Source organism: Solea solea, chromosome 12 (genome assembly GCF_958295425.1).
Source record: "Solea solea chromosome 12, fSolSol10.1, whole genome shotgun sequence".
In the NCBI taxonomy this organism is placed as follows: domain Eukaryota; kingdom Metazoa; phylum Chordata; class Actinopteri; order Pleuronectiformes; family Soleidae; genus Solea; species Solea solea.
This window is the reverse complement of record NC_081145.1, coordinates 9,005,704-9,030,911: the sequence shown is the minus strand read 5'-3', so window position 1 is coordinate 9,030,911 and position 25,208 is coordinate 9,005,704. Positions and strand designations below refer to the sequence as shown.

Here is a 25,208-nt window from a genome sequence, read left to right as displayed (position 1 = left end):
TTTTATGTTATACTGTGTTGTTTTGCGTTATATATTATTGTCTTTATGTTATATTGTGTTGTCTATGTTATATTGTGTTGTCTTTACGTTATATTGTGTTGTTTTTACGTTATATAGTGTTGTTTTTGTGTTATATATTGTTGTCTTTATGTTATATTGTGTTGTTTTTGCGTTATATATTATTGTCTTTATGTTATATTGTGTTGTCTCATGCACCAAGGCAATTTCCTTGTATGTTTATGACTTATTTGGCAATAAACGTGTTTGTGATTCTGATTGGCCTACCACTTACATGGTATATAGAGAATTTGAGTTACTTATTTATAGGTGGGTATAGCAAATAGCGGAAGCATTTTTTTATGAAACATTTTTCTTAGAATGGCAGCCAGTAATAACACAGGCATGTATCCCAAGCAGAATAAGTAGCACTTTTGCCAGAATTGTAAAGCTGTTTTTTTTTTGTCTCATTATATGTTAATGTTCTGGCACCAGTTACTGTCTCACATCTCTGCTTCATGTTACAGTGTTTCTCTTAATTTTACATGATTTCTTATTTCCATATAGTCTACATGGGTTTGTTTCACCTCACATCTGCTGTATTTAATGTTCTTTTTGTCTTGAGTATGATTCCTGATTAGTTGAATGCAGTAACATGTTTTTGTTCCTGTCTCATTTCTCCCCCTATTTCTGTTCAGTCACTGGAGATTTAGTGGGTAAAAATAAATACACTTGAACTCATTCTGCTCTAAGGTGTTCGTGCTTTGCAGAGACACAAGGACACAATACCGAGCAAAGGTACTCACTGTGAGTACACTCTGCTTTTCACATTCTGTTTTTATATGTTTCCACTCTTGGAAACATATAAATGGGTAAATGGGATGTTTCGTAAATGGGATGTTTCGTCTGTAATCTGCTGAACTTGTTTCTGTACATGTGACACCTACTGCCATGTCTGTCTGTCCTGGAAGACAGATGTGGCTCTACCGGAGGTTTCTCTCATTTTTCCACAGTACAAGAGTTTTTTTGTGGAATTCTTCCTCCGAGGCAAATTGTGTTTGTGCTGTTGTGCTTTATAAATAAAATTGACTTGACTTTACACACACAAGTTTGTGCAAGTAGTTAATGGCAACTCTAACCTTAACCTTACTACAATTCATATCTTAACCCTAAACTTAACCACTGAGATTTTACTGCTGGTGCTGACAAGGTCAGTATTAAAGAAAACAAATACACACACACACACACACACACACACTGGTTTCCACGACTTCAGACACTCCATTCATTTACATTAATTTCCTGGAGACTTAAAAACAGCTGATGTGGATCAAAGTGACAAGTGGGTGATCAATTAAATATCAGATCGTATATCAAGTCCGCTTGGCTGCGGGCGGTTGTTGGGCGCTAAATTTTGTACCAAAACTTTTCCTATCTTTTGTATTGGGGGGTGGGAGGGTCTACTGCGCATGCACCATTTATAACGAGGGTCTATGGAACATAATTTTGCGCCCCAAAAGAACATGAAAACATGAAAAACGTCATGTGACCGTTCACTGTTCTTTAAACTACATTTAAATGCAGATTTTACACGGTCCTCACAGACTGTATAATACCAAGTTTCAAACATGTGGCACCCCCAAACTATGACATGCGGCCACCACATGTTATAATGAAAACATGGCCGGTGACTTCCACTGCCTTTAAACAGAGAGTGTGGCTGAGACACATGTGCCAGCGAGGGGATGAATAATTGATAGAAAATAGTACTAAATCTTAACTAATCTTACTAAATACTTGCATCATTCATATGTTTTAACTGTGAAGTACACATCATTCCATAGCACTTTTACTTTGAAATTTCTGTAAAATGTCATCATAAATATCTTTAATGCGATATCATAATGGAAAATGTTGTTATAATGTACATATTGCCCACCAGCTACTGAGCAGTTGTTTTTAACCCACTTTTTTCTCTAGACCGGCCCCCTCTTGACCTCACTAGACAGTCATTAGCCCCCAGGTCATTTGAGTTTGACACCCCTGGTATAATATATAGCTTGTTTATTAATTTCATGTTTTTATAAAATCATTTTATGTGATTCCTATCTTCTTCTTCTTCCTCTATTGACGGGCAGCCACTGGCCTAATCCTAACCCTGACCCTAACCTTAACCTCTCTAACCTCAGCCTAACTTTAAAACATGTCTTCACCTTAAAATGTAGTAGTATTTAAGTCCCCATAATGTGACTACAGATTGAAGTCCCCACAACATAAGGAATACCAGGTACACACACACATACACACAGAGCCATCATGTTTGACTTGTTAAGTATATGATTGCCTCTCAGTGCTTCGTATACTCTGGGATAGTAAATAGTTTATTTACCCCCAAGAAGACAAATGTGTCAGGTAAGTATCCATTTAGAAGCAAATGTGAACAAATACAGGGACACGACACTGATTAGAGCGAAGCTGTGAGAATAAAAAGGTAATATCTGCTCAGCTGTCAAACACTGGAAATATGAAGTGTATTCAAATCTTTCCATCCTAAGCTATTAAGAAGGAAACCTTAATAATGGGAAAATTACACACTTTCATAACAAGCAATTTCAACTTTTCAATCTTTATTTTGAATCATTGGTTTGAAAATGAAACAGCATTTTGAAGCTATGAATAAACTGATTGAAATTAAGATTGTTGATTCACTTCAGGAAGAACCTCTATCTTTTTTGGAATTCATTATTTGGAAACTCGTTATTTGTTCAATGTTGTATGACAACCGAATTGTTTGTTTCACCTCCTGGGTATGACTGTTTATTGGCTGTTTTATCTTTTTAACTGTATGTAATGTCTTTTTTTATGGATTGCAGATAATAAAATAAATGTAGCTTATGTGGTGCCTAAAAGAAGAAGCGAAACCTGGTCTAAGTGTACATGAATATCTCTTTGTGCTGCACTTTTTTGGGGGGCACACTCATTTTTGCCTGCATGTAGATTCCTCCTCTTATTGTGTCTTGATGCAGTTTGTCTGTCAGTCTGTTAACAGAATTACTCAAAATCTACTGAGCCATGAACTTTCATAAAGGAGTGGAGATAAAGTTCTTCTTCAGGCCCCATATAGACTTGGGTCAGCCCTGATTAAGACTCTCAGATAAATGGGAATCTTTGTGTGTTTGTCAGTATAGCAGCGTTTACGTGTCATCTGGTGACATTCCCACACTGCACACAGGAAGTGATTTGTTATATGCTGAGACAGATGGAGGCAACAGTAATACTTTGCTGACAGTGAGACAGCTACAAACCGGTCAGAGTATGACTGGAAAACTGAAGCTTCTTAAGTTAATTCTACTGCTCAAACAACTTTGCTGCTGGTGTATGCACACAAATGGCGCCTCTCCATTATACAGTTCGAATACGGCTCCGCTCTACTCGACTCTACTCGGTTTGGTATCAGGCACGTCATTATCCATTACCATAGTACCTCCTCAACATGGGCGGGGTCGTCATGGGATAAAAGCACTGCATGAAAATGTTGTTTTATACGCAACACGGACACACAAACTAGTGACGAGCAAAGCAGTTCTTTTGTACTGAATCATTAGAATCAGTTAATATAAAAGATTAGTTCAGTACCAGGCTCCTCCGTTAAATATTGAGATTTAAGAAATGTCTTTGCTAAATGTTGATGATGATTTTTAAGTCTTTTTTAACTGATCTATAGTTCAGCATTGTTTGATTCTTGTGTCGGACGTCGCGCTCATGGCTCTTCCAGTGATGACACTCTCTGCCAATCAGTGGCCGGCAGTCTGTTGACGTCATATTTTTAATATGGGCTCAGCTTGCTTGGAACCTCACCAGAGCAGGTACTAAAAAAAGCACCAGGTACCAGGTACTATCCCTAATGGAAAAGCAAATAAAACCCAGTCGAGCCAAGCTAGAACTGTATCATGGAAAAGCGCCAACTCAGGTCTGGTACTTTTGCTGACAGAGAGAAACGGCATAAAAATAATGTTCCATTGTCTCTGTTTATGGAGACCAAACAGAGGCACAATAATAAGTCACCAAACTTTATGTACTGTAGTTTTAATGTCAATATCTTTAAGGGTAGAATAACATTAATTATGGATATTTGGGACCTGCTTTAGTTGCTCCTCCATGAATTTAAGAGCTATGGCTAGTTTATTTGCATGCAGATGATGTCACTTACCATATAGAATGACTGTGGCAAAAATCCAGGGCAGACATGATCTGTCTGAAGAATTTCCTTGCCTCTTTCGGCGTTAACCTGCCTTTCTTCACCAGGTAGTCAAACAGCTCCCCACCAGACACGTGTTCTAGCACAAGGTACCTGAGAGACAGAGAGGGACAGACAGGCAGGAACACAAGGGAATGAGTGGAAGAATAAAAATAATGAAAGAAAGGAAGATCTTACTTGTAAATCCAAGAACAAATACTGTGCTCTCCACAGAGAAATCTATAGGAGTCCTGCAGAAAAGCAGAATCAGAGCCGCCAACCACAGAGGTGGAGCTATGAGGCAGGGATTGTTCTTATACAATCATTAAAAACAGACAAAGCAGCCAGGATCAACGATCTGACCTCCCCAAAGCCATATCACATTGACTATTCTTTCCATTTTGTCACCTGTAAGTTGTCCCCACAGTCAGAGAGTGAGACAAGCTAACAGTGTTTTGTCTGTGACGGATTCTGATTCCAGACACTCTGACCTCCGGTGGGACGCATCAGAGACGGTGCTTTACACCATAAAAAGATGAAAAAGGTTGTGCACATTGTTCTCAGACATAAGTGAAGTGAAGGTGAAAACAAGGGAAGAGGTTAGAAGAAGGGTTTCTTCTTCTTACATCTTTTAAATCATTACCTTTTCCTTCATATTTCCTCTGACCACTCTTCACGTGGCCCTCCGGCCTGTGCAGCTGCAGAGCTGAGGACAGTTTGTCAACCCGGCTGTACAGTAATGCTGCTCTGGTGCTCCAAAAGAGACAAGGAAGAGATGAATCTCTGCTGACCCAGGCCTTAAGCTACATCTGTGGGCTGAAAGCCAGCAGCGCGCTGGCCCCAAACTGCGCTGCTGTGCTCGTATTTCGTGAGCTGAAAACTCCCTCCATCTTCACTATGACAAATCGAATCTCAGACAGGCAGTGAAATAATTCTTCTCCTCTATCTCCCTGTTGTGGATATACAGTATACATTGATTTTATCAATGAAACTGTAGCGTTGCAAAGTTTTAACGGCCAAAACATATGTGGACACTAAACAACCTCGAACCCTAAAAGCCAAAAATGGGCAATGACCAAACCTTTGACAGGTGTAAAACCACCACATACAGGAAGGTGAATGGAAAGTAACACATCTACCAAATATGACCATACTTGATTCAGGAAAAATGTCCTGTATAAAATGTATGAAAACATTTCTGATTTCTGGTTCTGTGCCATATTTGCAATTGCAAGCACGACATTCTCATTAGGTTTCGATTTTTGGACAGATTTTTAACTACTCAGATTATTTAATGAATTTGCTTTTTTATGAAGTGTCCTAATCAGCCCATTAAAACAGTTCTAACAGGACATTATTGTTAAGGTGCTCTGGAGGGGAACTAAAAGTCATGAAATAAATCTCATGATTATCTTGGCTTGGTGATTTCAAATTCCCCTCACATCCCCTGTGCCTAGAAACAGGCAGGTAAAAACAAATTTAACACAAAAGGTTTACCTGCTAGACTCAACACCAGCTTTTGAGAATATGTTCGCTGCTCTACCTGGCAACTAGACGGCCTTTTCTGCCTGGAAACTGGACGTTGTGTCACTTTGTAAACTGCTAATTGACCTCACCGATCCTCCACACTACATTAATTATATCTTTGAGAAATTGGCCAATATAAGGGTCAGGATTTTAACCAATATTATAAAATAATAATAATAATAATAATAATAATAATAAAATAATAAAAATTGTATTGCCTGCAATACAATTAATCATGTCATTCATTTTTTTTTGACATGGCCGCAGCAATATTCTAAAAAAGAAAAATGCATATATGTGCATTATAATGATATGCATTATATTCTGAGACTCCTGACCTTCTTTCATAGACCATTTATCATTCTCTAAAGCTGGAGCTATATCAACATGCAATCATTCATTCATTCATTCATTTCCAGCAGTAAAGTAGCCATAAATAAAACATTGATGCTGGGCTTTGCATAAGACTGCTTCCACCATACCCTCTCACCTCATCAGTTACAGTGTGTTATCATATCTGTATATCATATCTGTAATTGGCTTCCACGTTAAGATATCCGAGTGAGAATCTGGAGAACATTAAGAGAAAAAAAAACTACATTAATGATGTGAAATGATGTGAAGAGTCTACTCGAATCGCTGGTGAGGCAAATGTAAAGCCATTTGTCTTGTGCGACTCTACTAGTGACCAGCTGTCAGACGTGATGAAGCAACAGACACAAAATGTGATTTGGATAATGCAATTATAAGATGAATCATAATACTGTGCTATCCCTATCATGTTAAAGTACGGAGATGTACGGTCGGGGACTGGAGTGGCGTGCTCAATCCTATTTGGTCTATAAGCTGAACATGAGAACTAATTGAATTTAGTTGATAAACAGTCCATCATAGATCATGAGGGCTTCAATAAACCACTGATGAGCTTGTCATTCACTGTAAAAGTTGGCAAACAGATTTATGACTGTGGGTTTGTATATGTGTGTGTGTGTGTGTGTGTGTCGGCAGCCGACTAATGTGGCTGCCACTCTCTGGGGCTAATGTTTCTGAAGGCACTGATGTAGCCTCTGATAGGCGCCTCACGGTGTTTACATTGCGGATACTTTCTCTCCCTGTTAGCAGTCCCATAGCGGGCATGACCAAATTAAATGCTTTATGCCAGTACTAATGAAGCATCCGCCCCCTCCAAGGCTATCACTGTTGCCCTGCAATCATAATACACCAATCAAAACTGCTCCCGAGTCCAACTAAATGATCTTTGGGATTTTATAGATTGCTCGAATATCCATAAGAGCACTTGACGGCCGTGATGTTTCTGAGCCACAAAAGTTTGTAATACAAACTTGTAATCCCTGAGTGTGTGCAGTATATTTACGATTTAATATAGTTTACATAAATCAAGGCGGCACCACAATCTGCTGGCGATACTTACAGGTACTTTTTATTTTCGTAGACGTCATGTAGCTTTAAAACGTGTGGGTGTTCTATGAGCTTCAGGATAGCTATTTCTCGCTCCACCTGAGGGACAAACAGCAAAACAGAGGGAGGGGAGGAGAGACAAGACATTTGATTAGTGAAATATCAACACAGATACTTTACAGGAAGCGTTTTTCAGGGACAACTGTTGGAGAGCTAGATTGGAGAGGCAGCAATCTGAAATAACACTTTACATAACAGGCACAAGGGCTAAAAATGGAGGAGTTAACCATATACAGACAAAATGGATTTGATTCGCTTTGAGAGCCAGCAAGCACTGCTATCTCAAGTGGAAATGCAGTTTACTTAACTAACTTAACTAAGTGAAAACAGACTTCTTTATAACTTTTGCTGTTTGCTGCTTTTCACAGACAAAAAAAAACCCTTGCTACTTGGCAAACACATTTGACAATGTTGTGTGTTTTGGTAAAGGGGAACATTTTTCAGCTCGGTTGGACAACAATCACAGCAGAGTAAGAGTCAGATATGTCACAGTTGAAGATTTCTGGCATCTAAGAGTACACGCTGTGGGGTAATGGGGTCAAAATGTCCACTCAGATACACTGATGTCTCCCAAAGGAGGCTTTTTCCTGCAGTTTGTCTAGTTTTCCTGTGGTTGTTTGCAGAGACAGTGGTACATGGTGTCCAGAACAAGCAGACTTCTTCAAGTTTTTCTGCTTACATAGCTGCTGAGAGACATGCAAAGCACACTGTGAAACAGGTGAGAACTGAATTTCACCAAACCCAAGCAGATCAGTTTGGATTTGTGTCAGCATGTACGGCTGCCACTGAAAATCAGCATGCCACCACTTATCTTCAACTCCCCGTGCTTCTCTACTTTGCTCCTTGTGGTTATCTGTCCACCCGTCTCCTCCAGATTTCCTGTCCACCTTCTCTTCCGTCCTCTGTCTGTCTAACGCTGACTGACAATGATGGAGATGAAAAGCCAGTGTGAGTTAAAAGCTCTTCTGCCTCATCTCAATCTCATCAAAGTCAATTTCAGTATGTCGCTTGCCTCTGACAGCCTTCACAATGCTTTAATGTCACACTCATCATGGCTTGGTTTTATGAACAGCCATGTGAAATGAAGTTTAAAGCCAACTAGGATTTTTGGCAAACACCCACCAAGCTGTTTGCTTGGCTGGGTTTAAAATCAGGTTTGTCCTCTTTAATTACGCTCTCTTATTGTTTTTGATTTCCCTGCAGATTGTACTGGTCATCTCTGTCTGCAAACATCAAACTTTGTACTTTAAAAAAAAAAAACAGTATTAAAACTCTATAATAATTATTGCAAATTGTACTTGAAGTTTCAATATTTCAGTAAGAGAAAACACATTTATGTGCGTTTCCATCCACATGTTAATTAAGCGCATACTGGCAATTAGTTCACTAAGATAAGCAATGGGTGGCACAAAAGAATGGGGTCACAATAAAAGAAACAGAAGGCACAGCTTGACGACTTAAAGAGCGCCAAGTTAGATCACAAAGTGTGTGATACAAATGATTTCTTTGCTACTTCTCATCTACTATTATAGTGATATTTGCTTCTTACTCTCAGTCGAGGAATATTCATCAGACCACTGTTTCTGCTATTATATATTCCAGTGATGGCTTGATGTTTTGGTCAGGTGATTTCTCTCTAAATCTGTTTCCATTGCTCTCAATCACATCTGTCTTTTTTTTTTCTTCTTAAAATGAAACACCAGCTTTTCCCCTCCCCTTAGGCAAAAGAGGCTGATGGAAACCATACTTGAGTCGGATTAATCAGCATCCTCACTGCACGTCTTATCAAATGGAAAGTGTATGATAAAAACCTGCTGATCCTTTACTCACTCAAGAGAAAATGCAATGCTGTGCAACTGGTGCTGGTTGCGCAGCCAAGAAAAAGTCAAGGGAGAATATAAAGCTAATGGACTCAGGCCCACAGCTTGTCTAAAAAGGGTAAATAGTAAATGCATAATTAGCATTAGCATGCCGTATCAGTGGGGGTAACGGCTAGGCTAATCAGGGCTAATCCAAAGACTAATGAGCACAATCAGCACCACAACACCGTGCCACTTTCTCACCTGAGGCTTAGGTATGTTGTTAAGAATGAGCCTGCAGTTGTTAGCTAGATAGCTGGCAGCGGGGCCTCCCTGCAGAGAGACTAATGCTACCAAGGTCTCAGGAAGAGATGAGCTGCCGGAACTCTCTTGAGGCAGCAGCTGGTTTCCTAAACAGCCTCTAAGCGCCTCCTTTAAGGTAATTGAAATAAGAGAAATGAGGCTTTATGTTAAGACTTAACTGTACTGAATGCATGCTTAATGCAAGATTAGCTGGTGATTAACGCACTATATCGAACATGTGTTCTTTCTGTGCTCTTTCTTGCATTAAACAGTACAACGGTTTTATTAATTACCAGACAATCAGTCAAAAGAAATGGTCCGACACCTGCAACAGCTGCATTTACTCAAGCATATAGTAGCTACCTGTTCTGTTAACTTTTTCTCAAAGCCTTACACACATCCAACACTTCCTTGCAATTATGTTGGCATGGCCTAAATGCCAGGTGGCCATCCTAACTTTTGGCCTGGCACCTGCACTTCGCTCTCTCATTAAGTTTCACATCTGTGAGTGTGGACAGTGCTCGCCAATGGCCTTATCACCATGGCACTTCATTAAGCCTTTATTAGCAGTCAGTTGGACAGTGCTCATTGAGACACGGTGACACACATACAGGACAGGTGGTCATCTGGACACACACCATCTTTCTTTTATCCTTCTTGTTATAGGTGTTCGTTTTTCATTCTAGAAGTTAAGTTTACAGCCAATTTGCTCAATTTCTTGATAACTAAACAGGGGAGCAGGAGAAATAGGAACACCTAATCAGAAACCAGAGGTCGAATGAGAGCTCAAGACTGACACTAATCCAAATTGGCTATTTGATGGGGAGATAATATATCTTGTAATGTATGGTGGTTATCGCTGAGGAGTGGACATCATTAGCAGAAGATGTCAGAAGTCTCTTGGTGGACAAGCTGACCGGCAAAGCTTCGACCCACAGGGTTTCCCCTTCAGTGTCATAACCTGCCAAGCTAAACAGGTCGCTAGGTTGGAAGTGAAATGATGATTTCTGTTCAGATGGTTGCAAGCAAAATAAAGACATATAATAACCTGGAGCTACATGATGATGAATTACTTCTTTTACCAACAGGTGCCAGCAAATGACATTGTGTTTGTCCAAATTAAAAGCTTGAGCACAACTTTGTTCGACCTGGACTTCAATGTTGATGTTGTAGTTTGTGTTTGAAAAGCATTTCATGTGATTTATTACTTTAATTATGGTGTAATTTGCTGGTGCAGATGGTATGTTTTAATGGAACGCAAGCCTTTGCAAAAGACACGGACAGGAGTGGCGCTACACGGACTTTGAGTCACTGGTGCTTAGCAGTAATGGTTGTTACTGGGTTGGTGTTTTGTGAGGGGGCCAACCGGGGACCAATACTGAACCAACTGCAAACAACATCTTTGTTCAACATCTCATAAAACGAAATTCCATAAAAGAAATGCAAATCCACTGAAATAGACACAAGTATTTCAACACAGAAATCACCAAAAAGGCTATTTATATTGGTGTAGTTTGGTTGATATTTATATATAAAAAGGACAATAAAAAACACATTTTATGACCAATTTAAATTGCATTCCCATAAATATATAATATTTTACTCTCATGCACTTAATTTCCGTGTGGCAATTTGTATGTAGACGACTGTCAACTAAGACTTAACAGTGCCTTGTTCCCAGGAAAATGCAACAAAAGATGAGCTGTCTCACCATTAACAACCATTACAAATATACAGTGACCAGATTCTGATTCTCAGGGTGGCCACGGCCAATTGCCCCCCTCTCTCTTCTATTGTTAAAAGGTGCAATCCCAAATTCAGAGATTGAGAGCCAGCTTTGCACAGTATTCTCTGCTCACTATTGATTCTTTAAATTACAGCCTACTGGATCTGAATGTCCTGAATGGGCAAGCAAACAAAAGAGTGGCAAAACATCAATAGTTTCATCAGCGTGGCTACAGAGTTCAGAAATAGAGAACAGGCAATCAGAGACGGGCAGGCAACAACAAAGACACAAAGGGGTGAGACTCGTGTCACACATGTCACAGAATGACTGTAAAGAGAAACCAGCCCAAAGTCTCACAGGGGAAAATATTGGATCACAGGGTCTGTCATCTCTCACTCTCCACTTATTGCATCTTGTGCCATCTCTCTCATGCACACAGAAGGAAAACACAGACATTTCTGTCACCTCCCCCAGGCAAGTGACTGAATGGTCTCCTGATACTGAGATCGGAGGATCAAAGTCAACAGGGCAGTCATGTGTGTCAGCTAAAAAAAAAAAATGTGAATAACTATGCTAACACTGGAGCTGCAGTGCATGTACGAGCTGCTGGATAGATTGAAAAACAAAAGGGGAGGCAGAGGAAGGAGAGAGATAAAGCACAAGCCCGTGTAATTCCCTGCGATGGCGAAGCGTAAAAGAGAAATATAGAAGAGACGGACAGAAAGAGAGCACAGTGGCCATGCCAGCTCATTCCCCCCCAGAGTCTTGTAGCCTCTTTTGTTTTTAATTAAAACAACACAGGGAAAAAGATAACCTTTTTAGCAGCAACATGCAACAAACAGCCTGCGGAGAGTTAAATGATGACAGGGAAGGCAATGATGGAGCCAAGTAATTAGAGAAAACATGACGATCTAGGAAATCACAGACAATTCCACTTTGGTGGCTTTGGTGCACCTGGCCGATGTCTCTCTTCGTACCATGTTTTTAGGTTCTTTTAAATGCTTTTTTTTTTTTTCAAATGAATCACAACATTTTATTGAGTAAACTACAAAGAGTGGTTTGATAAAATAGGTTATACCAGGCACATGTTTGTGTGGAATCTCGAATGCTTTTATTTTTACGTTTGTTATCACATGCTGCTCTAGTCCTTGCACACCACCACTGACCTTATTTCACAGGCTTGAACAGCGTAGGATATTCAAGCGAACGTTTTTTGAAGTGTTGTTGTAAGCGGGTATTGACATATGAACCTTGGTGAGTGGGCTGTTGTGCTCAGCAGCACCATAGACCAGTTTCCAGGCCGAAAAAGGTTGTCCAACGGCAAGATAAAGTGGCAAACATATTCCTAAGATACGGTTAACTTAAACTAGTGTAGACCTTAATAAGTGACTCTAAACGTCTTGGTCCTGTACCTGCTGTTGGCCATTTTGAGCTCCAAAGTGAGTCAGTGTTGATAACTTATTAATACCTCATACAATCACACTGGACGATCCCTTAATCATTTCTCCAAATGTGTCATTTTATGTATAAAAATCTAATTACAGGAAGATACGGATGATTTCTTCTTTTATTTCAATTGAATTCACAGACTTACTCAACTGGACAGTCCTTTAATTATCACTTTCCTTGATATCACACCAGCTGATGTCAACCTTCAAAGGGATATATTAGTGTAAACTCACTGAAATTTCTCTCATTTGTCAGGTGCAAATATTATGATTAATTTTCCTAATTTTCATCTTTCACCTCGTTCAAATTTAATTCAACTTAGTCTTTTTTTTTCTCTGAATGTTACTTTCAATTGTTCATTCTTCAGCTCATTTGTCTAATTGTATCTGTCTATAAAAGAATAAAACACGGCACATAAATAGCTCATTGTACAAATGCAGGCGAGTGAGACGTGCTAGATAAATAGAAAAGATAGCATATGGGGGAAGGAGAAGTAAAGTATGGACGGGGGTAATGGCTGGAGAGAATCGGGGTCCAACTGTCAGCGAGCAGACGGGGAGGAGACGGCACAGCTTGGCCGCTGGCTCGGAGACAAATCCAGTCAGTTCGTCATCCATTCATAGTTGTGACATGTGGACACATTAATGCACACACACTGTACACACCCGGTCCCGATGATGACAAGCCACAAGCCACCTCCATTCATCCATATGTCGGTCAGAGAGCCAGTAGGGCAGAATCACTTTTCTGCCAGAAGCAGAAGGGCAGACAAGCTGGTGTGTACACATGCATGCGTGCATCTGTGTGCACACGTATGTATGTGCTTACACATGCATGTTAAAGATGAGGTGCTATTTGTCTGTCTTTGCAACAATATGGGTAGGACATGGGTTTCAAGGTCAAACGCAAACACACACACACACACACACACACACACACACACACACACACACACACATGCAGTCTGTGTTTTTTTAGAAAGCCATCCATCTCAATGAGTCTGCGTCTCAAGGTGTGTGTCCAATGTGTTCTCCCTGTATTTCACGTACAAGGACGTGATCCGTGCCCTCAAGACAATAATAACGTGTATGGGGGGAAGCCTACTACTACTACTACTAATAATAATAACAATAATTAGGAATTAATTGCCTAAAGATGTTTTGTGGATTATGTTCCCATTATGAGGAAGATAAATGATAAAGTAAGGCACATATAAGTGGACGTCATCATCCAGTAGGAGCCTGGTTCAGATTCAGATTCTTATGGGTCATGTCACGATCGGTTGTCATGGAAAATAAGTGTGAATACGCCACGTTTTCATCCTAATTAGCATTGGTATAAAATACAAGTTTGAGGCCAGGTATTTAACAGTATTCCCTTCCACCATGTTGACCTTACCACGATACTAATGTGCGAGTGCACAGGCAAAAACAAGACAGTCAGTGCAGCAAGTGTTTTTTTCTGATAATCACTGTATCATGTGTCAGTTTTGGTGAAAAGGAGACTACACAGGGCGAGTCTGATCAATGCCAAAGACAAGTAAATCAATGAGGACATAGTCTCGGCTAGTTCAACAGTCTTAATCCTTCATCTCTCCCCTCTATCGTATCTTTTTTTCCTCACTTGTTCACACCCAAGACCAATTCCAACCCCCCTCCCCCCTCATCCCCCTCCCCCTCTATCACTGTGTTTCTCTCATTTTATTTCTCTAATAATGTCTCTGTTGCGTGCTCTTGGTGAAAGATATATCAGGCTGCCACTTAAACTAGTGGCAGGCCACATTATTTCCCACTAACCACCATGTCCCTGGTTGACCTTGATCATAATAGAGTCTCATGGCAGAGGCCCTCCAACACCCTAAGGTCAAAGGTTACAGTCGTGAACCTCTTCAAAACTACTGCATCGGCTGATAGATGGGTGAAGTGGGACGGGGCTGGCGGAGAGAGGAACTGCAGAGTGAGTGATTTATCAGTGACTGGCAGGCAGTGGATCGCATTGGCAGCCATGTTTCTGAGTTGCTTGTCTGAACTGTCTTTTTGTCAGCTCGTCCAAGAGAGGGATATTTCATACAAGAGGATTGGAAAGGTGACCTTGGGTTGTGTGGAGATGGGAAATGTGGATTAACAAACTGGTTTTCAGCAGACTAGATGGACAGATACAGAGAGAGAGAGAGGGGGGGAGTGAGCACATAACAGAATGTGATGATTAGTCATGAAGGTCACTATATCTGTTGAAAAACAGTGAAAATCTAATCTAATCTAAAAAAAAGATTTTTTTTTTACTTATAAGAACAGTGCATGAAGACAGAATCAGATGCTCTCAGGAAATATGTACTATAATAGGATATCTGTTCACTATCTATCTAATCCATGTTCCATTTTGGCTGCTGAACTGAACTGAAATACATGTGTTTTAAATGTTGCTTCTGTCTACAGTTGAGTTCTGGGGTGAAACTTTACTCCCTTTTTTCACAAAAATGAACAAAACAAATACAAGTGTGCACATTATTTAGGAACATGTGAAATTGACACACGTTGGAAGAAAAGTGATGATAACTTTATATTTAGGTTTAGGTTTAGCAAACAAGTCGGAGTGAGATGACCTGACAGCAGAGAGGTATGTGAACAACTTGAAAAAACGAAATGATCGTAAGTAATGACTGAGTAATGAGGAACACTGCGGTGCACTGCAACAAGGAGCTAATTAGGACTCATCTACTCAACTAATTACCTCCACATATAAATACATGACTTATCCGTTGACACATGAGCCTGGACAGTTGTTAGCCAGGTGGAGGAGTCAATATTGGACGGACAACAGGTCAGTATAAGTAAGAGTGGTCAACGGAAACAACTCAAATTACCTCAAAGTGTTGCAAATAAGTTCAGGAAACGTCCTAATTATGTAATCAGGGAGTTGCTTTAGCTTCTGCACTTGTTAATTACATCTTTAAAGTCTGAGTCTGTCTTACTTGACATATAAAAGGCAGACAATTGTGCTCCACTGGCACTAATTATTTAGCACAAGAATGGCAAAGTGCATGCAAAATGTAAACTCTCTGATTAAATTTGCATACGTGTGTTTGTGTTTCGTGGGCAGTGAGAGTGAGAGAGAGAGAGAGAGAGAGAGAGAGAGATTTGAGTTTGAGTCTTTAGAAAACAATCCTCCCAGGCATATGAATATCATGATGAAGTAGCTTGATTTAGACGTTCAACACACAAACTCTGAAAGCCCAAATATACAACAGGATTTGTCCCTAAATCATGTCAGGACTCATTTCAATTCAATTTATAGCTCAGTCTATAAATGAATGTAGTGTGTGCATATATGTTTTTAGCCTTGTGGAAGCTAATGAAGTGTGTAATGAAGTCACAAAGAAATGTGAGCATTTAAAGTACTGCGTGGAATAATGTACTGTACCGTTTATCACATACTGTACTGCACCTAAACGCAGACGTGCACAGACATTTATCGTCAAACTTTATTCTTTAGACTTATATTTTGTGAGGTTATTAGTTTTGCCCCAACGCACCAAAGAGGGATTCTGATGTAAGAGAATTCTGACATAAACCTGTCTTTTATCGAGGCAGAATATTAGCAAGTAAGTAAGAATAATGCAATATTAACTATCATCAGTGGGGAACATTACCATTAAAGGTAACTTATTACATTATAATAACACGGCAATTAAAACAAAATGTGTTACATTAAAGCATTTCCCTCTGAGTAAAGCGACTTCTAAAAACCCCATTGTGATACTTGCAACATAACTAAACTTTATCAGAGCCCAAAAAGTGTGTGGCTGATTTGTGAGTGTGTATTGTGGTCATCAGGTGGGTGTTTTTGCTCATGAGCATCAAATCCCTTTGAGGTCGGGCCTGAATAAACTCCAGTAAACATGGTGTGTTCATGTTCTGCTCGTCCTCGAGCTGTGATTCACCCCATAACGCTGCCCGTCTGATGTGAGACGATTACAGACTTAATACTGCAGAGACACAACCACAAGGGTTTGTGTGTGTGTGTGTGTGTGTGTGTAGGCAGCTTTGTAGAATCTGAGCAGTGCGGTCATGAAGCTGTCTATTGTACGGTCATTTATATGATACGTGCGAGTGCATAGAAAGATTAGTTGTGTGCATAAACACACACACACACACATATTAGAAGTGACTTGCAGCAGAATAGGAATATCTAATATTAACTTATAGTGCTACAATTCCACAGTACTGTATCAAAAATTCATTTTTTTTCCAAAGCTCTCTTACATGTAGAAGTGCTGAAGGCCAATGTTGAAGAAAATCATTCACAAACACATACATTAAATAAACTGACAGGCAACACGTTGAGAAATGTGGAAACTCATATTTTTTTTTTTTTTAAAAAGAAGCAGCACGATTTATATGCAGAGAAGACATACAGTTTTTAAAATTGAGGTTGTACATTTTCCCTCTCAAGGGAACCTGAAATAACTGTTCAATTATCAGTCCTTTCTCAAGCAAGATGGATAAAAGAGGATCACATTACCCTGTAGCTGAGAAGAAACTGACAAAATACACATCAGTGGGTTCACAGGCAATATTAAAGCAGCAAGAAATCCCAGAGCAAAACAAAAGAACAAAAAAGAAACGGAAATAAAAAAGAAACTTCGAAGGAAAACTCCGCTGATCTCCTCATGAAAGCTGGGTTCTACTTAGAGGTAGCAGAATTTGATGAAATATGGCCCTTGCTCACGAAAGGAAACGCACAATAAATGACAGCGAAGCGGCAACAAATAGAAAACCAACAGTGTTCTCATCAATCTGACAACACAGCGACCGTCGCCTTTGAAGAGGAAAAACAAACGCCATCAGTTTAGACGTTTGTCTGTCTCCTGTTGAGCTCAATGGGGGATGCTGCTACAGCTTGCCTTCCGCTATCCTCCATTACATTATTTTATCTGCACTCCATCTCTGTTTCATGTCAGACGTATGAAACGTAAAGACAGCCAGTCGGCACTGTGTGTGTGTGTGTTTTTTTTTTTTTGAGGTCTGTCACCTCAGTGCACAGATGACAGGGTTTTTAAGCGTCTCCCCAGGACGTGTTAGATCCCAAACTAACCCACTCAGAAGTGTGTAAAAGTCAGTGGACGGTGTTGTCTGAGGTGAGGCGCAGTGTGATGTCTCGGCAAACCCCAAACATCTCGTGCCCTGTGGGTAAAATCTATTTCTCCATTCCCATTTCACATGAGCCTCTTTGGGACTCAATAAACACTGGAAAAATTGGATATACATTGATTTTGGAAGTGGTGACTGGAAACCAAATTAGGATGTAGGAAGCCAAGTGACCATTGCATTGACTGATAACAGACAAAGGGATTTGTAAGGAATTAAAGGTTTAAAGGAGGTCCATATTATTATTTAGGTTTCAAAAGAACTGTGAGCAGGAAAAGAAGTGTAAGAAGAGAAAAATGCACTGTGTTGACAATGTCATTTTGTGTTGTTCATTAATACGACTATTTGACAAAACCCAAGTGATAAAAGATGATTTTTTCTTTTATTATTCAAAACATACAATTTCCTGCATTTGAATGCATCAATAAGCAGAAATGCTCGACAGAAGCTGCAAGCACAGAGCAGGGAAACAGAGTTCTACTCTCAATCAGCCTGTTAGAATCAAGCTGTGTGCTAAGCCCTGGCTTCTGCCTTAGAACCAAACAAAGCTGATGGATCAACGCGCGGAGGGCACAATATATGAAACCCATTTATTTTACAGGGTGTCTGAGCTCAAGCCGCAGCACAAACACGCGCACACACACAAAGACACGCGGCACAAAGTTGAGGACGACACGTGCGCATCCGAGGCATTTCTAAATCCAACCCACTCATGGCAGAACACAGAGAGGTGAGAATGGTCAATCTATAATCATTAGGAGGGAAGAGTGGAGATGCCGCAGAAAGAAGCTACAGGGCTGTCGCCGCGGTGTTGGGATAACAAGATTAGACCTTGTGTGATTCATCTGAGGCTATGACATCCTGCTCCTCACTCACCCGCCCCCGCGATGTCAGAGTGTGCAGCCAGCCTTTATTCTCTGCCTCTTTGGTCTTCAATTGCTGTACATTTAAAGTGTAATTAAAGTCTCTCTTCTCTCCGCCCAATGCCTGATTTTGAAAAATGCAAACGAAGTGGGCTGAGACCTGAGGGAGGCAGCGAGAGTAGTGGAATCTGACACTGAGTTGTGGCTGTCTAACAAGGTGCTGCTCACACCGTGCTTCCCTTCGTGGAGAGAGAAAGGTGACAGAGCCACACCTGTTCTTTTTTTCTTTTTCTTTTTTAAAGGGGGGAGTAGTCTTAGACAATGAGGCTCACACTGATTAGAAAAGAGAGTGATGAAAACCAGTGATGCAAGCATGGACTAAAATAGCCAAATTCAAAATTTGAATCCTGGTATTTGACAAGGGAGGCAGTAGATTTGTATCACAACATACATTTCAGGCCCATTTATTTATACATAAATTCTTACATAATTCTTACACATTCTGCAAACAAACAACTAGAATAACGAAATGTGATAATTATGTAAAAATTAAATGCTGTAATAGTCTTTTTATTTACAGTGTATATGTACAAATGGTCTATATCATCGAGCAAATAACAACTGTCTACAGACTTCCCATAGGACTGAGGCAGAAAAGGCTCAGCTGTCGAGCATGTTTCTGCAACGCTGTCAATCAAAAAGTGGTTCCGCCTATCAGACAGTTCCTCCAATCAGCATGCAGAAGCCCAGCGTCCGCATCTGCCCACCCCTCATCCACTGTCGTGGAAGCTGAGCTTCCCTGGAAGTGACAATTTTTCCACATTTGTCCAATCACCGTCGAGCCCGTGTGTCGTCCCATAGAGAACAGTTCAAGCTGAGCATCAAGTGGTTTTTTGCAGAAACCACGTAAGACGATCCGTGATAAACAGCTGATTCTGAACGAAGTGGTGACACGTTTTAATTGTGTTCTAGTGCAACATTTAGTACTGAAATACAGTAAATATTTGATGACATTTTAGAGGAAGCTGAGCTTCCCTTGCTGTCTTAGAGCGATCACCACTGCTAGATAAACATACATTAGTTTTCACCTGAAAAAAGCGGTGCAGGTGTTTAGTTACACTTTGAATGTTACCACTGGGCCATTTTGACAGACTGGTTAAATTCCACACACTAGTGACAGTGACACTAAAGACTCAAAATATCAACATTTTAGACAAAACAAAAAAATGGCATAGCTGAATAGTAATTATCTTGTTAATTGACGTTTAATGAGAGAGCAGTACCAACTCTGTTACTTGCCATTAAATTTTAGGGCCATCTTCAGTAACGCAGCTGTCTGCACTGGCTGTGGCACTTCCTCGTCATCCTCGGTGCTTGCGCGTGGTTTAGTTATACTGCCGACTATTCCAAACTCTCACCTTTCTCATTTGAAACGATATAACGGACATCAAGGTCAGTAAATTATATAAAAAACATCAAATACAATAAAATACAGCGCAGCAACTGACATTTACGTTCTAAGCTATCCATTCAGAGTTATCCAACTTCATGTTAACTATCCTTTTCTAACCATCCCCTCTGTCTCCCCCTCTTCCTCTCCTCCATCTCCCTCTCGCTTTCTCAGTGCTTGGGGACAGTGGAGTGACTTTGAAGTTGTGCTGCTTCAGGAGGCGAGCGAGCCACTCCGGCTAATTAGTCGTCCTTATCCCAACAGCAGCAGCTGCTGCCACCATCTCGCGAGCTCAGAAACAGAGAAACAGAACCGGCATCTTCAGCGACCACCACTGCAGAAGACACCCTTCCTCCCTCCGCTGGTTGTTAATGCTGGTGGCTATAGCAACAATTCTACTCAGCCCCAAACTAAACTGCGGATAAGAAAAGTTGCTCCACTCAGCATAATGATAAGTAACATGGTGTGAAATGTAGAGCAGTGAATCCTCTGCTCTCAGGAAGAGGCTCGTCAGACCACAGTGTGCTGAAAATGCAAGATTTTTCCTCTACCATGGTTCTATCAATAGGACCATGAGCGTCACAGAAGGTGCTCGGAGGCATTACAATACAGACTCATGTTTTTTTTAATGCTCTGCGGGATTTTGCTATAAAGGCCAAGAGGAGCCCACACACAGGAGATATAGAGTTTGTTTAACCCCGGCAATTATCATCATTCAAGTGCCGGACATTGTTTCAAGAAAGTAAGGAAATGTTTTTAAGGATGAGACACAGGAATTAACAATACGTGCCAGTTTTTACTAGACTATGTATATATATATAAATGTGGCTGTGGCATCAAGTGAACTGTCAAGAATTGAAAGCTGACACTTACGATCCTATCACAATATTTATGAAAAAGGTTGATGTATCGATCGGTGGTTGTACGGGTCATCTTCCAAACAGAAGGTTAGGGTTTGATCCCTGGCTCTGCTAATCTACATGCTGCTTGTGTCCCTGGCCCAAACACTTAATCCCAAATTGCTACTGGCTGTGCCAGCTGTGTGTGTGAACGGGTGTGATAGATGTGTGTGAAAAGTGCTGCATATACATGCACTGTATGGTAATAGGTGAATGGCAAAACTGTAGTTTTAAGTACTCTGAGTGGTTATCAGGACTAGATAAGCACTACATTAAAACAGACCTTTTAGCAAAACGCACATTTTTGTTAACGGGCTTCAAATTCAAGGACTTTTCAAGGACTTTCTCAGACCAATTCCTTCAAATTCAATGACCGAATGTGCTGACACAGGTTAAGATGAGAGGGCAACTTGTAAGAGCCGCTCTGCCCATGGCGTCCACTTTTATTGATCTGCAGCACACTCTGCATCTGGACTAGTGATTGTCCTTGTGGTCCTGATCAAGTCAATCTTTGTGATTTTCTTTGGTGAGACAGATGTCTTGGAATTTGCATTTCCCAGGCATCACGTCATTTGCTCTCTCTTATGCTTAGCGTTACTCTCTCCGTGTTCTTTGTGGAATCTCACGTGCACGTCAGAGAGAGAGCGTGAACAGTGTCCACAACAACGCTAGTAATTATGACTCCACATTAGTTCTGCATACATCAACCATTTACCAAAATTACCTAAATACCAATTCAACTTCTTTCTTGCACCAAATTCAAGCACTTTCAATGACCCATGTCTATTTATCCCAAACTTACAATGAATTCAAGGACCCATGGGAACCCTGTGTTCAAGGATCCTTTACACTTGTACAGTATGTGTTTAGGCGTCATGAAAAATGAGAAACAGGTTTAAAAAGGAGTTTTGTTTTACTGTCAGTACTAAACTGGAACTAATATTGTCTTTCCAGTCTTACCAACCCTGGTTCACACAACTTTCTAAACCTTTTCAGGCTAGTAAAACCAAGTTTTATTTCCCAAAAACACCATTAAACCAGCAATTACAGAGTTGTCAGACTGTTGTGACAAGAGCATTCAAGAACTGCCGTCATATGTAAAATCTTCCTCACAATAGACAAGAAGATTTGATCAGGGAGTAAAGTTGAGCTACACTGTGTAACATTTACTAGATTGCTTTCAGGCAATACGCAATTGTCATGAATTTTATGAGATGCAGGGATACAAATAAAATCAGGGTTTACATTGTTGCTTTTCCTCTAAATAAAACCTCTCACGTCTTTATTTCTGGAGATTCTGTCGCAGTCTGAACACAGTCTGCCCTCCCTGTGTGGCCTGTTATGCCTGTGATGGCTGCTTTCTATGGCCACACTGAGTCCACTTAGTCTGTGCATTGCCAACATTTTCCTCAGCTTTCTATCAGTCACAGTAGTCAGGTACTCTGCCACCATGTATCTGCTACAGACAGCGAGGAACAGAGAAGACTGGCTGATCCCCAGAAACTGTAACTACTCTCATGAGACACACTTCACTCACACATACTGTACAGTGTTGCTTCTGAGCTGTACTTTGTATTTTTATCACCGTGATCCGTTTCGGACACACCGCTCACCTGCTGACGTTCAAAGTGAGCATCAGAACGGGGAATAAAGGTGGTTTAAGTGACTTTGAATGTGGCATGAGATTTTTGGAGACTGCTGGGATTTTCACGCACAATCATCTCTAGGGTTTACAGAGAACGGTCAAGAAAAAGGGAAAATAGGAGGAGCAGTTCTCTAGGAGAGAAGAAATAAAATGAATACAATTTTGAAATTAAATAATAGAAAGCTAACAGTAACTCTTGATGAAGATTGTCTCTGTTTGCACATCATGCTAAACCTTGAAGCCAAAGTGGCAGTAGTGGCAGTGACACTCCACTTTATTAGTTGTGCTGTGTACCAGGGTGGAAAATGAACTTTTTTGGCTCTTGTAAAATACATTTCAGGGGTATTTTTGGATAATTTCCAGGGAAACTGTTCATCACATTTTGAGAAATATCTTTCTATTTTTATTTGAGTACTGCCAAGGCTCTCTAAAACACATTTAAGAGCTTCAAAGACCTTTTTTAACACTCTAATATGCTCTAATATAAGTGTTTCAAAGTTATAATGGAGGAAAATATACTGTAATATGTCCTGTACTGTCCTGTTTTTAAAAAGGCTGGATATTTAACGTCGCTTCCAGCTTGCAGCACTGGCAAACACTGCTGTGGGCATGTGTAGTAGGAAATTTCAAGGGCAATTTAAATATTTCGAGGACCTTTTGCCCCATTTCTGACCCTACCGTGTTTAAAAAGGGGCCAGTACATATTGTGTATTATCTTCCCGACGGTTTCCTCTCTCGTCGTCTGAAACATGACACGCAGACACTTCCCACTGAAAGGGAATTATCGGTGGACTCGTCAAGGCTCGTTCCCTGGTTACAGTTCACACACGACTTCATTATTTCAGACAATTCAATGTCATTCTGTATGAAAGTGTCACAGCCAGTGGGTAGATGGACTGACGACTTCAGCATTAGTTATACAAAGTTCAACACACACAGTGAAGTGGAAGACAGACCTCTTTGACAAATATTCTGAGGCAATTAGTGCGACCCTGTCTCCTCATCTCCTCAGACCCCGCTGGCTCCCAAGGCCAGTGTGTGAAATACACGTACATATGAATATTTGTCTGAAGTTTTGTGGGACTGTGTATGGCCTATACACATGTGTTGCATATATGCAGGTGTGTATTTGTAGGATGTGTGTGTGTGTAAATAATACACACCTGTCTAGGAGAATCAGATTCTTCCCTAATGACACCATTGGGACCCGAAACATTAGCATATTAAAAGGTGACATTTCACAGTGTGAGTCTGCACTCTGCCCGATCACTCTGACAGTCTGACAGCCGCACAGACGGGCCAAAGACCAGACACATAACACTGTGCAGGGAAACAGGGAATGTGGATTGTGGAGCCAAAGTAGGAACCAAAAAACTTTCCAATAGGAAAGTGGATTTGTAATCTGATGTCTGACACCAGTGCTGGTGTCCCAGAAGAAGACGGAACATAACGAGTGACCTCGGCAACAGTGTAGGCTAATACACGCCTTGTACTGTCTGCGCCGTACAGCGGCTTTACATAATAGTGGGAATATCAAGCTGCTTTATGGTAATAGCTAATAAATAAATCAACAAACACAAATACAGTACTACATCTTTACAATATACTGTTATCAACTGCACTCACAACACCTGTGGAATCCTTCATTTCCCTTGCATGAGGACAATCAAATACACCGCTGACAGCAGTTGCACACACATTTGTGATTCATGAATAAAATTCATTAATCAACCCACCACCTCATCCACTAAACACAAACTCTTCTAAATTCGGTGTGAAAGATGTAATTAAACCTGTAATTAAATGTGAAATAATGGTGATTGATTGGGATTTTTTTGTCATTATTCTCAAACTTACAAGACCCATATTAAAAACGCCTCTTTCACGGGAACCCAGTTGCCCGTAGCTTCTATATAATTCATTCCCTATTGGCACATACATGCACGCACACACGCACACACACCTGCTGACACACACTACCACACACCAGTTGAGACAAGAGTGACAATGGCTGAGTTCAGTAATTGGCTGTGAACTGCAGCTTCAGCAAAAGCCTTGGTCCTGTCAGTGTTTGGCATCAGTTATGATCATTTTCCTCTGCAGGACAGCACAGTGTGAGACACCTGGGTAAGGACATTATCCTGCTCGCTTCCTCGCCGCTGAAATAATTCCACCAACTTCCACCAAGCGGTAAAGCTAATAATACCTCTGCCAGTGCTGAGGGGACAGAAATGACCTGTCTGTCCTTCATGAAAATATTACACTGCGTGCAGAACAGAGTGAGAGTGTAACTCCTGGAGCAAGAAAGCAATGAGTGAGACAGAGTCAGCAACACAGCATGGAGCTGGTTAATACTAACCGTTTATGAAAACAGCAACAGCCAAGCACAGAATCCTTGTCATCGAAAATGTCAAAAAGTGATGCAAAACAGAGGAATTTCCCATCTGCTCATAACCTGCACTGTGAGGAAAAAGCCATCAACTTCCTGCTTTCCAGCTCGTAAGCAAACAATTACAGCAGAGGCTCCTCGCTGCATGTGCTCCATGAAAAGACTATTTTCAGGTTGTAACATCTTGTTGCCGACAATATTCCGGCTCTCTCTGGTTTCATTGCAACTCTTCCATCAAAACATGGGTCATTTATGCAGCATATAAATTTTGAGTGGGCACTGAAGAGAGAGGGGCCCA

The 25,208-nt window shown here is 40.6% G+C and overlaps 1 protein-coding gene across 3 annotated transcripts in view; it reads right to left on the bottom strand.

Annotated features, from left to right (window-relative positions):
• Positions 1-25,208, bottom strand: part of LOC131470539 (serine/threonine-protein kinase BRSK2) — a 193,749-nt gene that overhangs the window by 58,595 nt on the left and 109,946 nt on the right. For all 3 annotated transcript variants that reach the window (XM_058646431.1, XM_058646432.1, XM_058646433.1), the window contains exons 3-4: positions 7,194-7,279; positions 4,208-4,348 (exon numbers count right to left, since the gene is read on the bottom strand). In XM_058646431.1, coding sequence (XP_058502414.1) covers positions 4,208-4,348; positions 7,194-7,279 — 227 coding nt within the window. The remainder of the gene's footprint in view (positions 1-4,207; positions 4,349-7,193; positions 7,280-25,208) is intronic.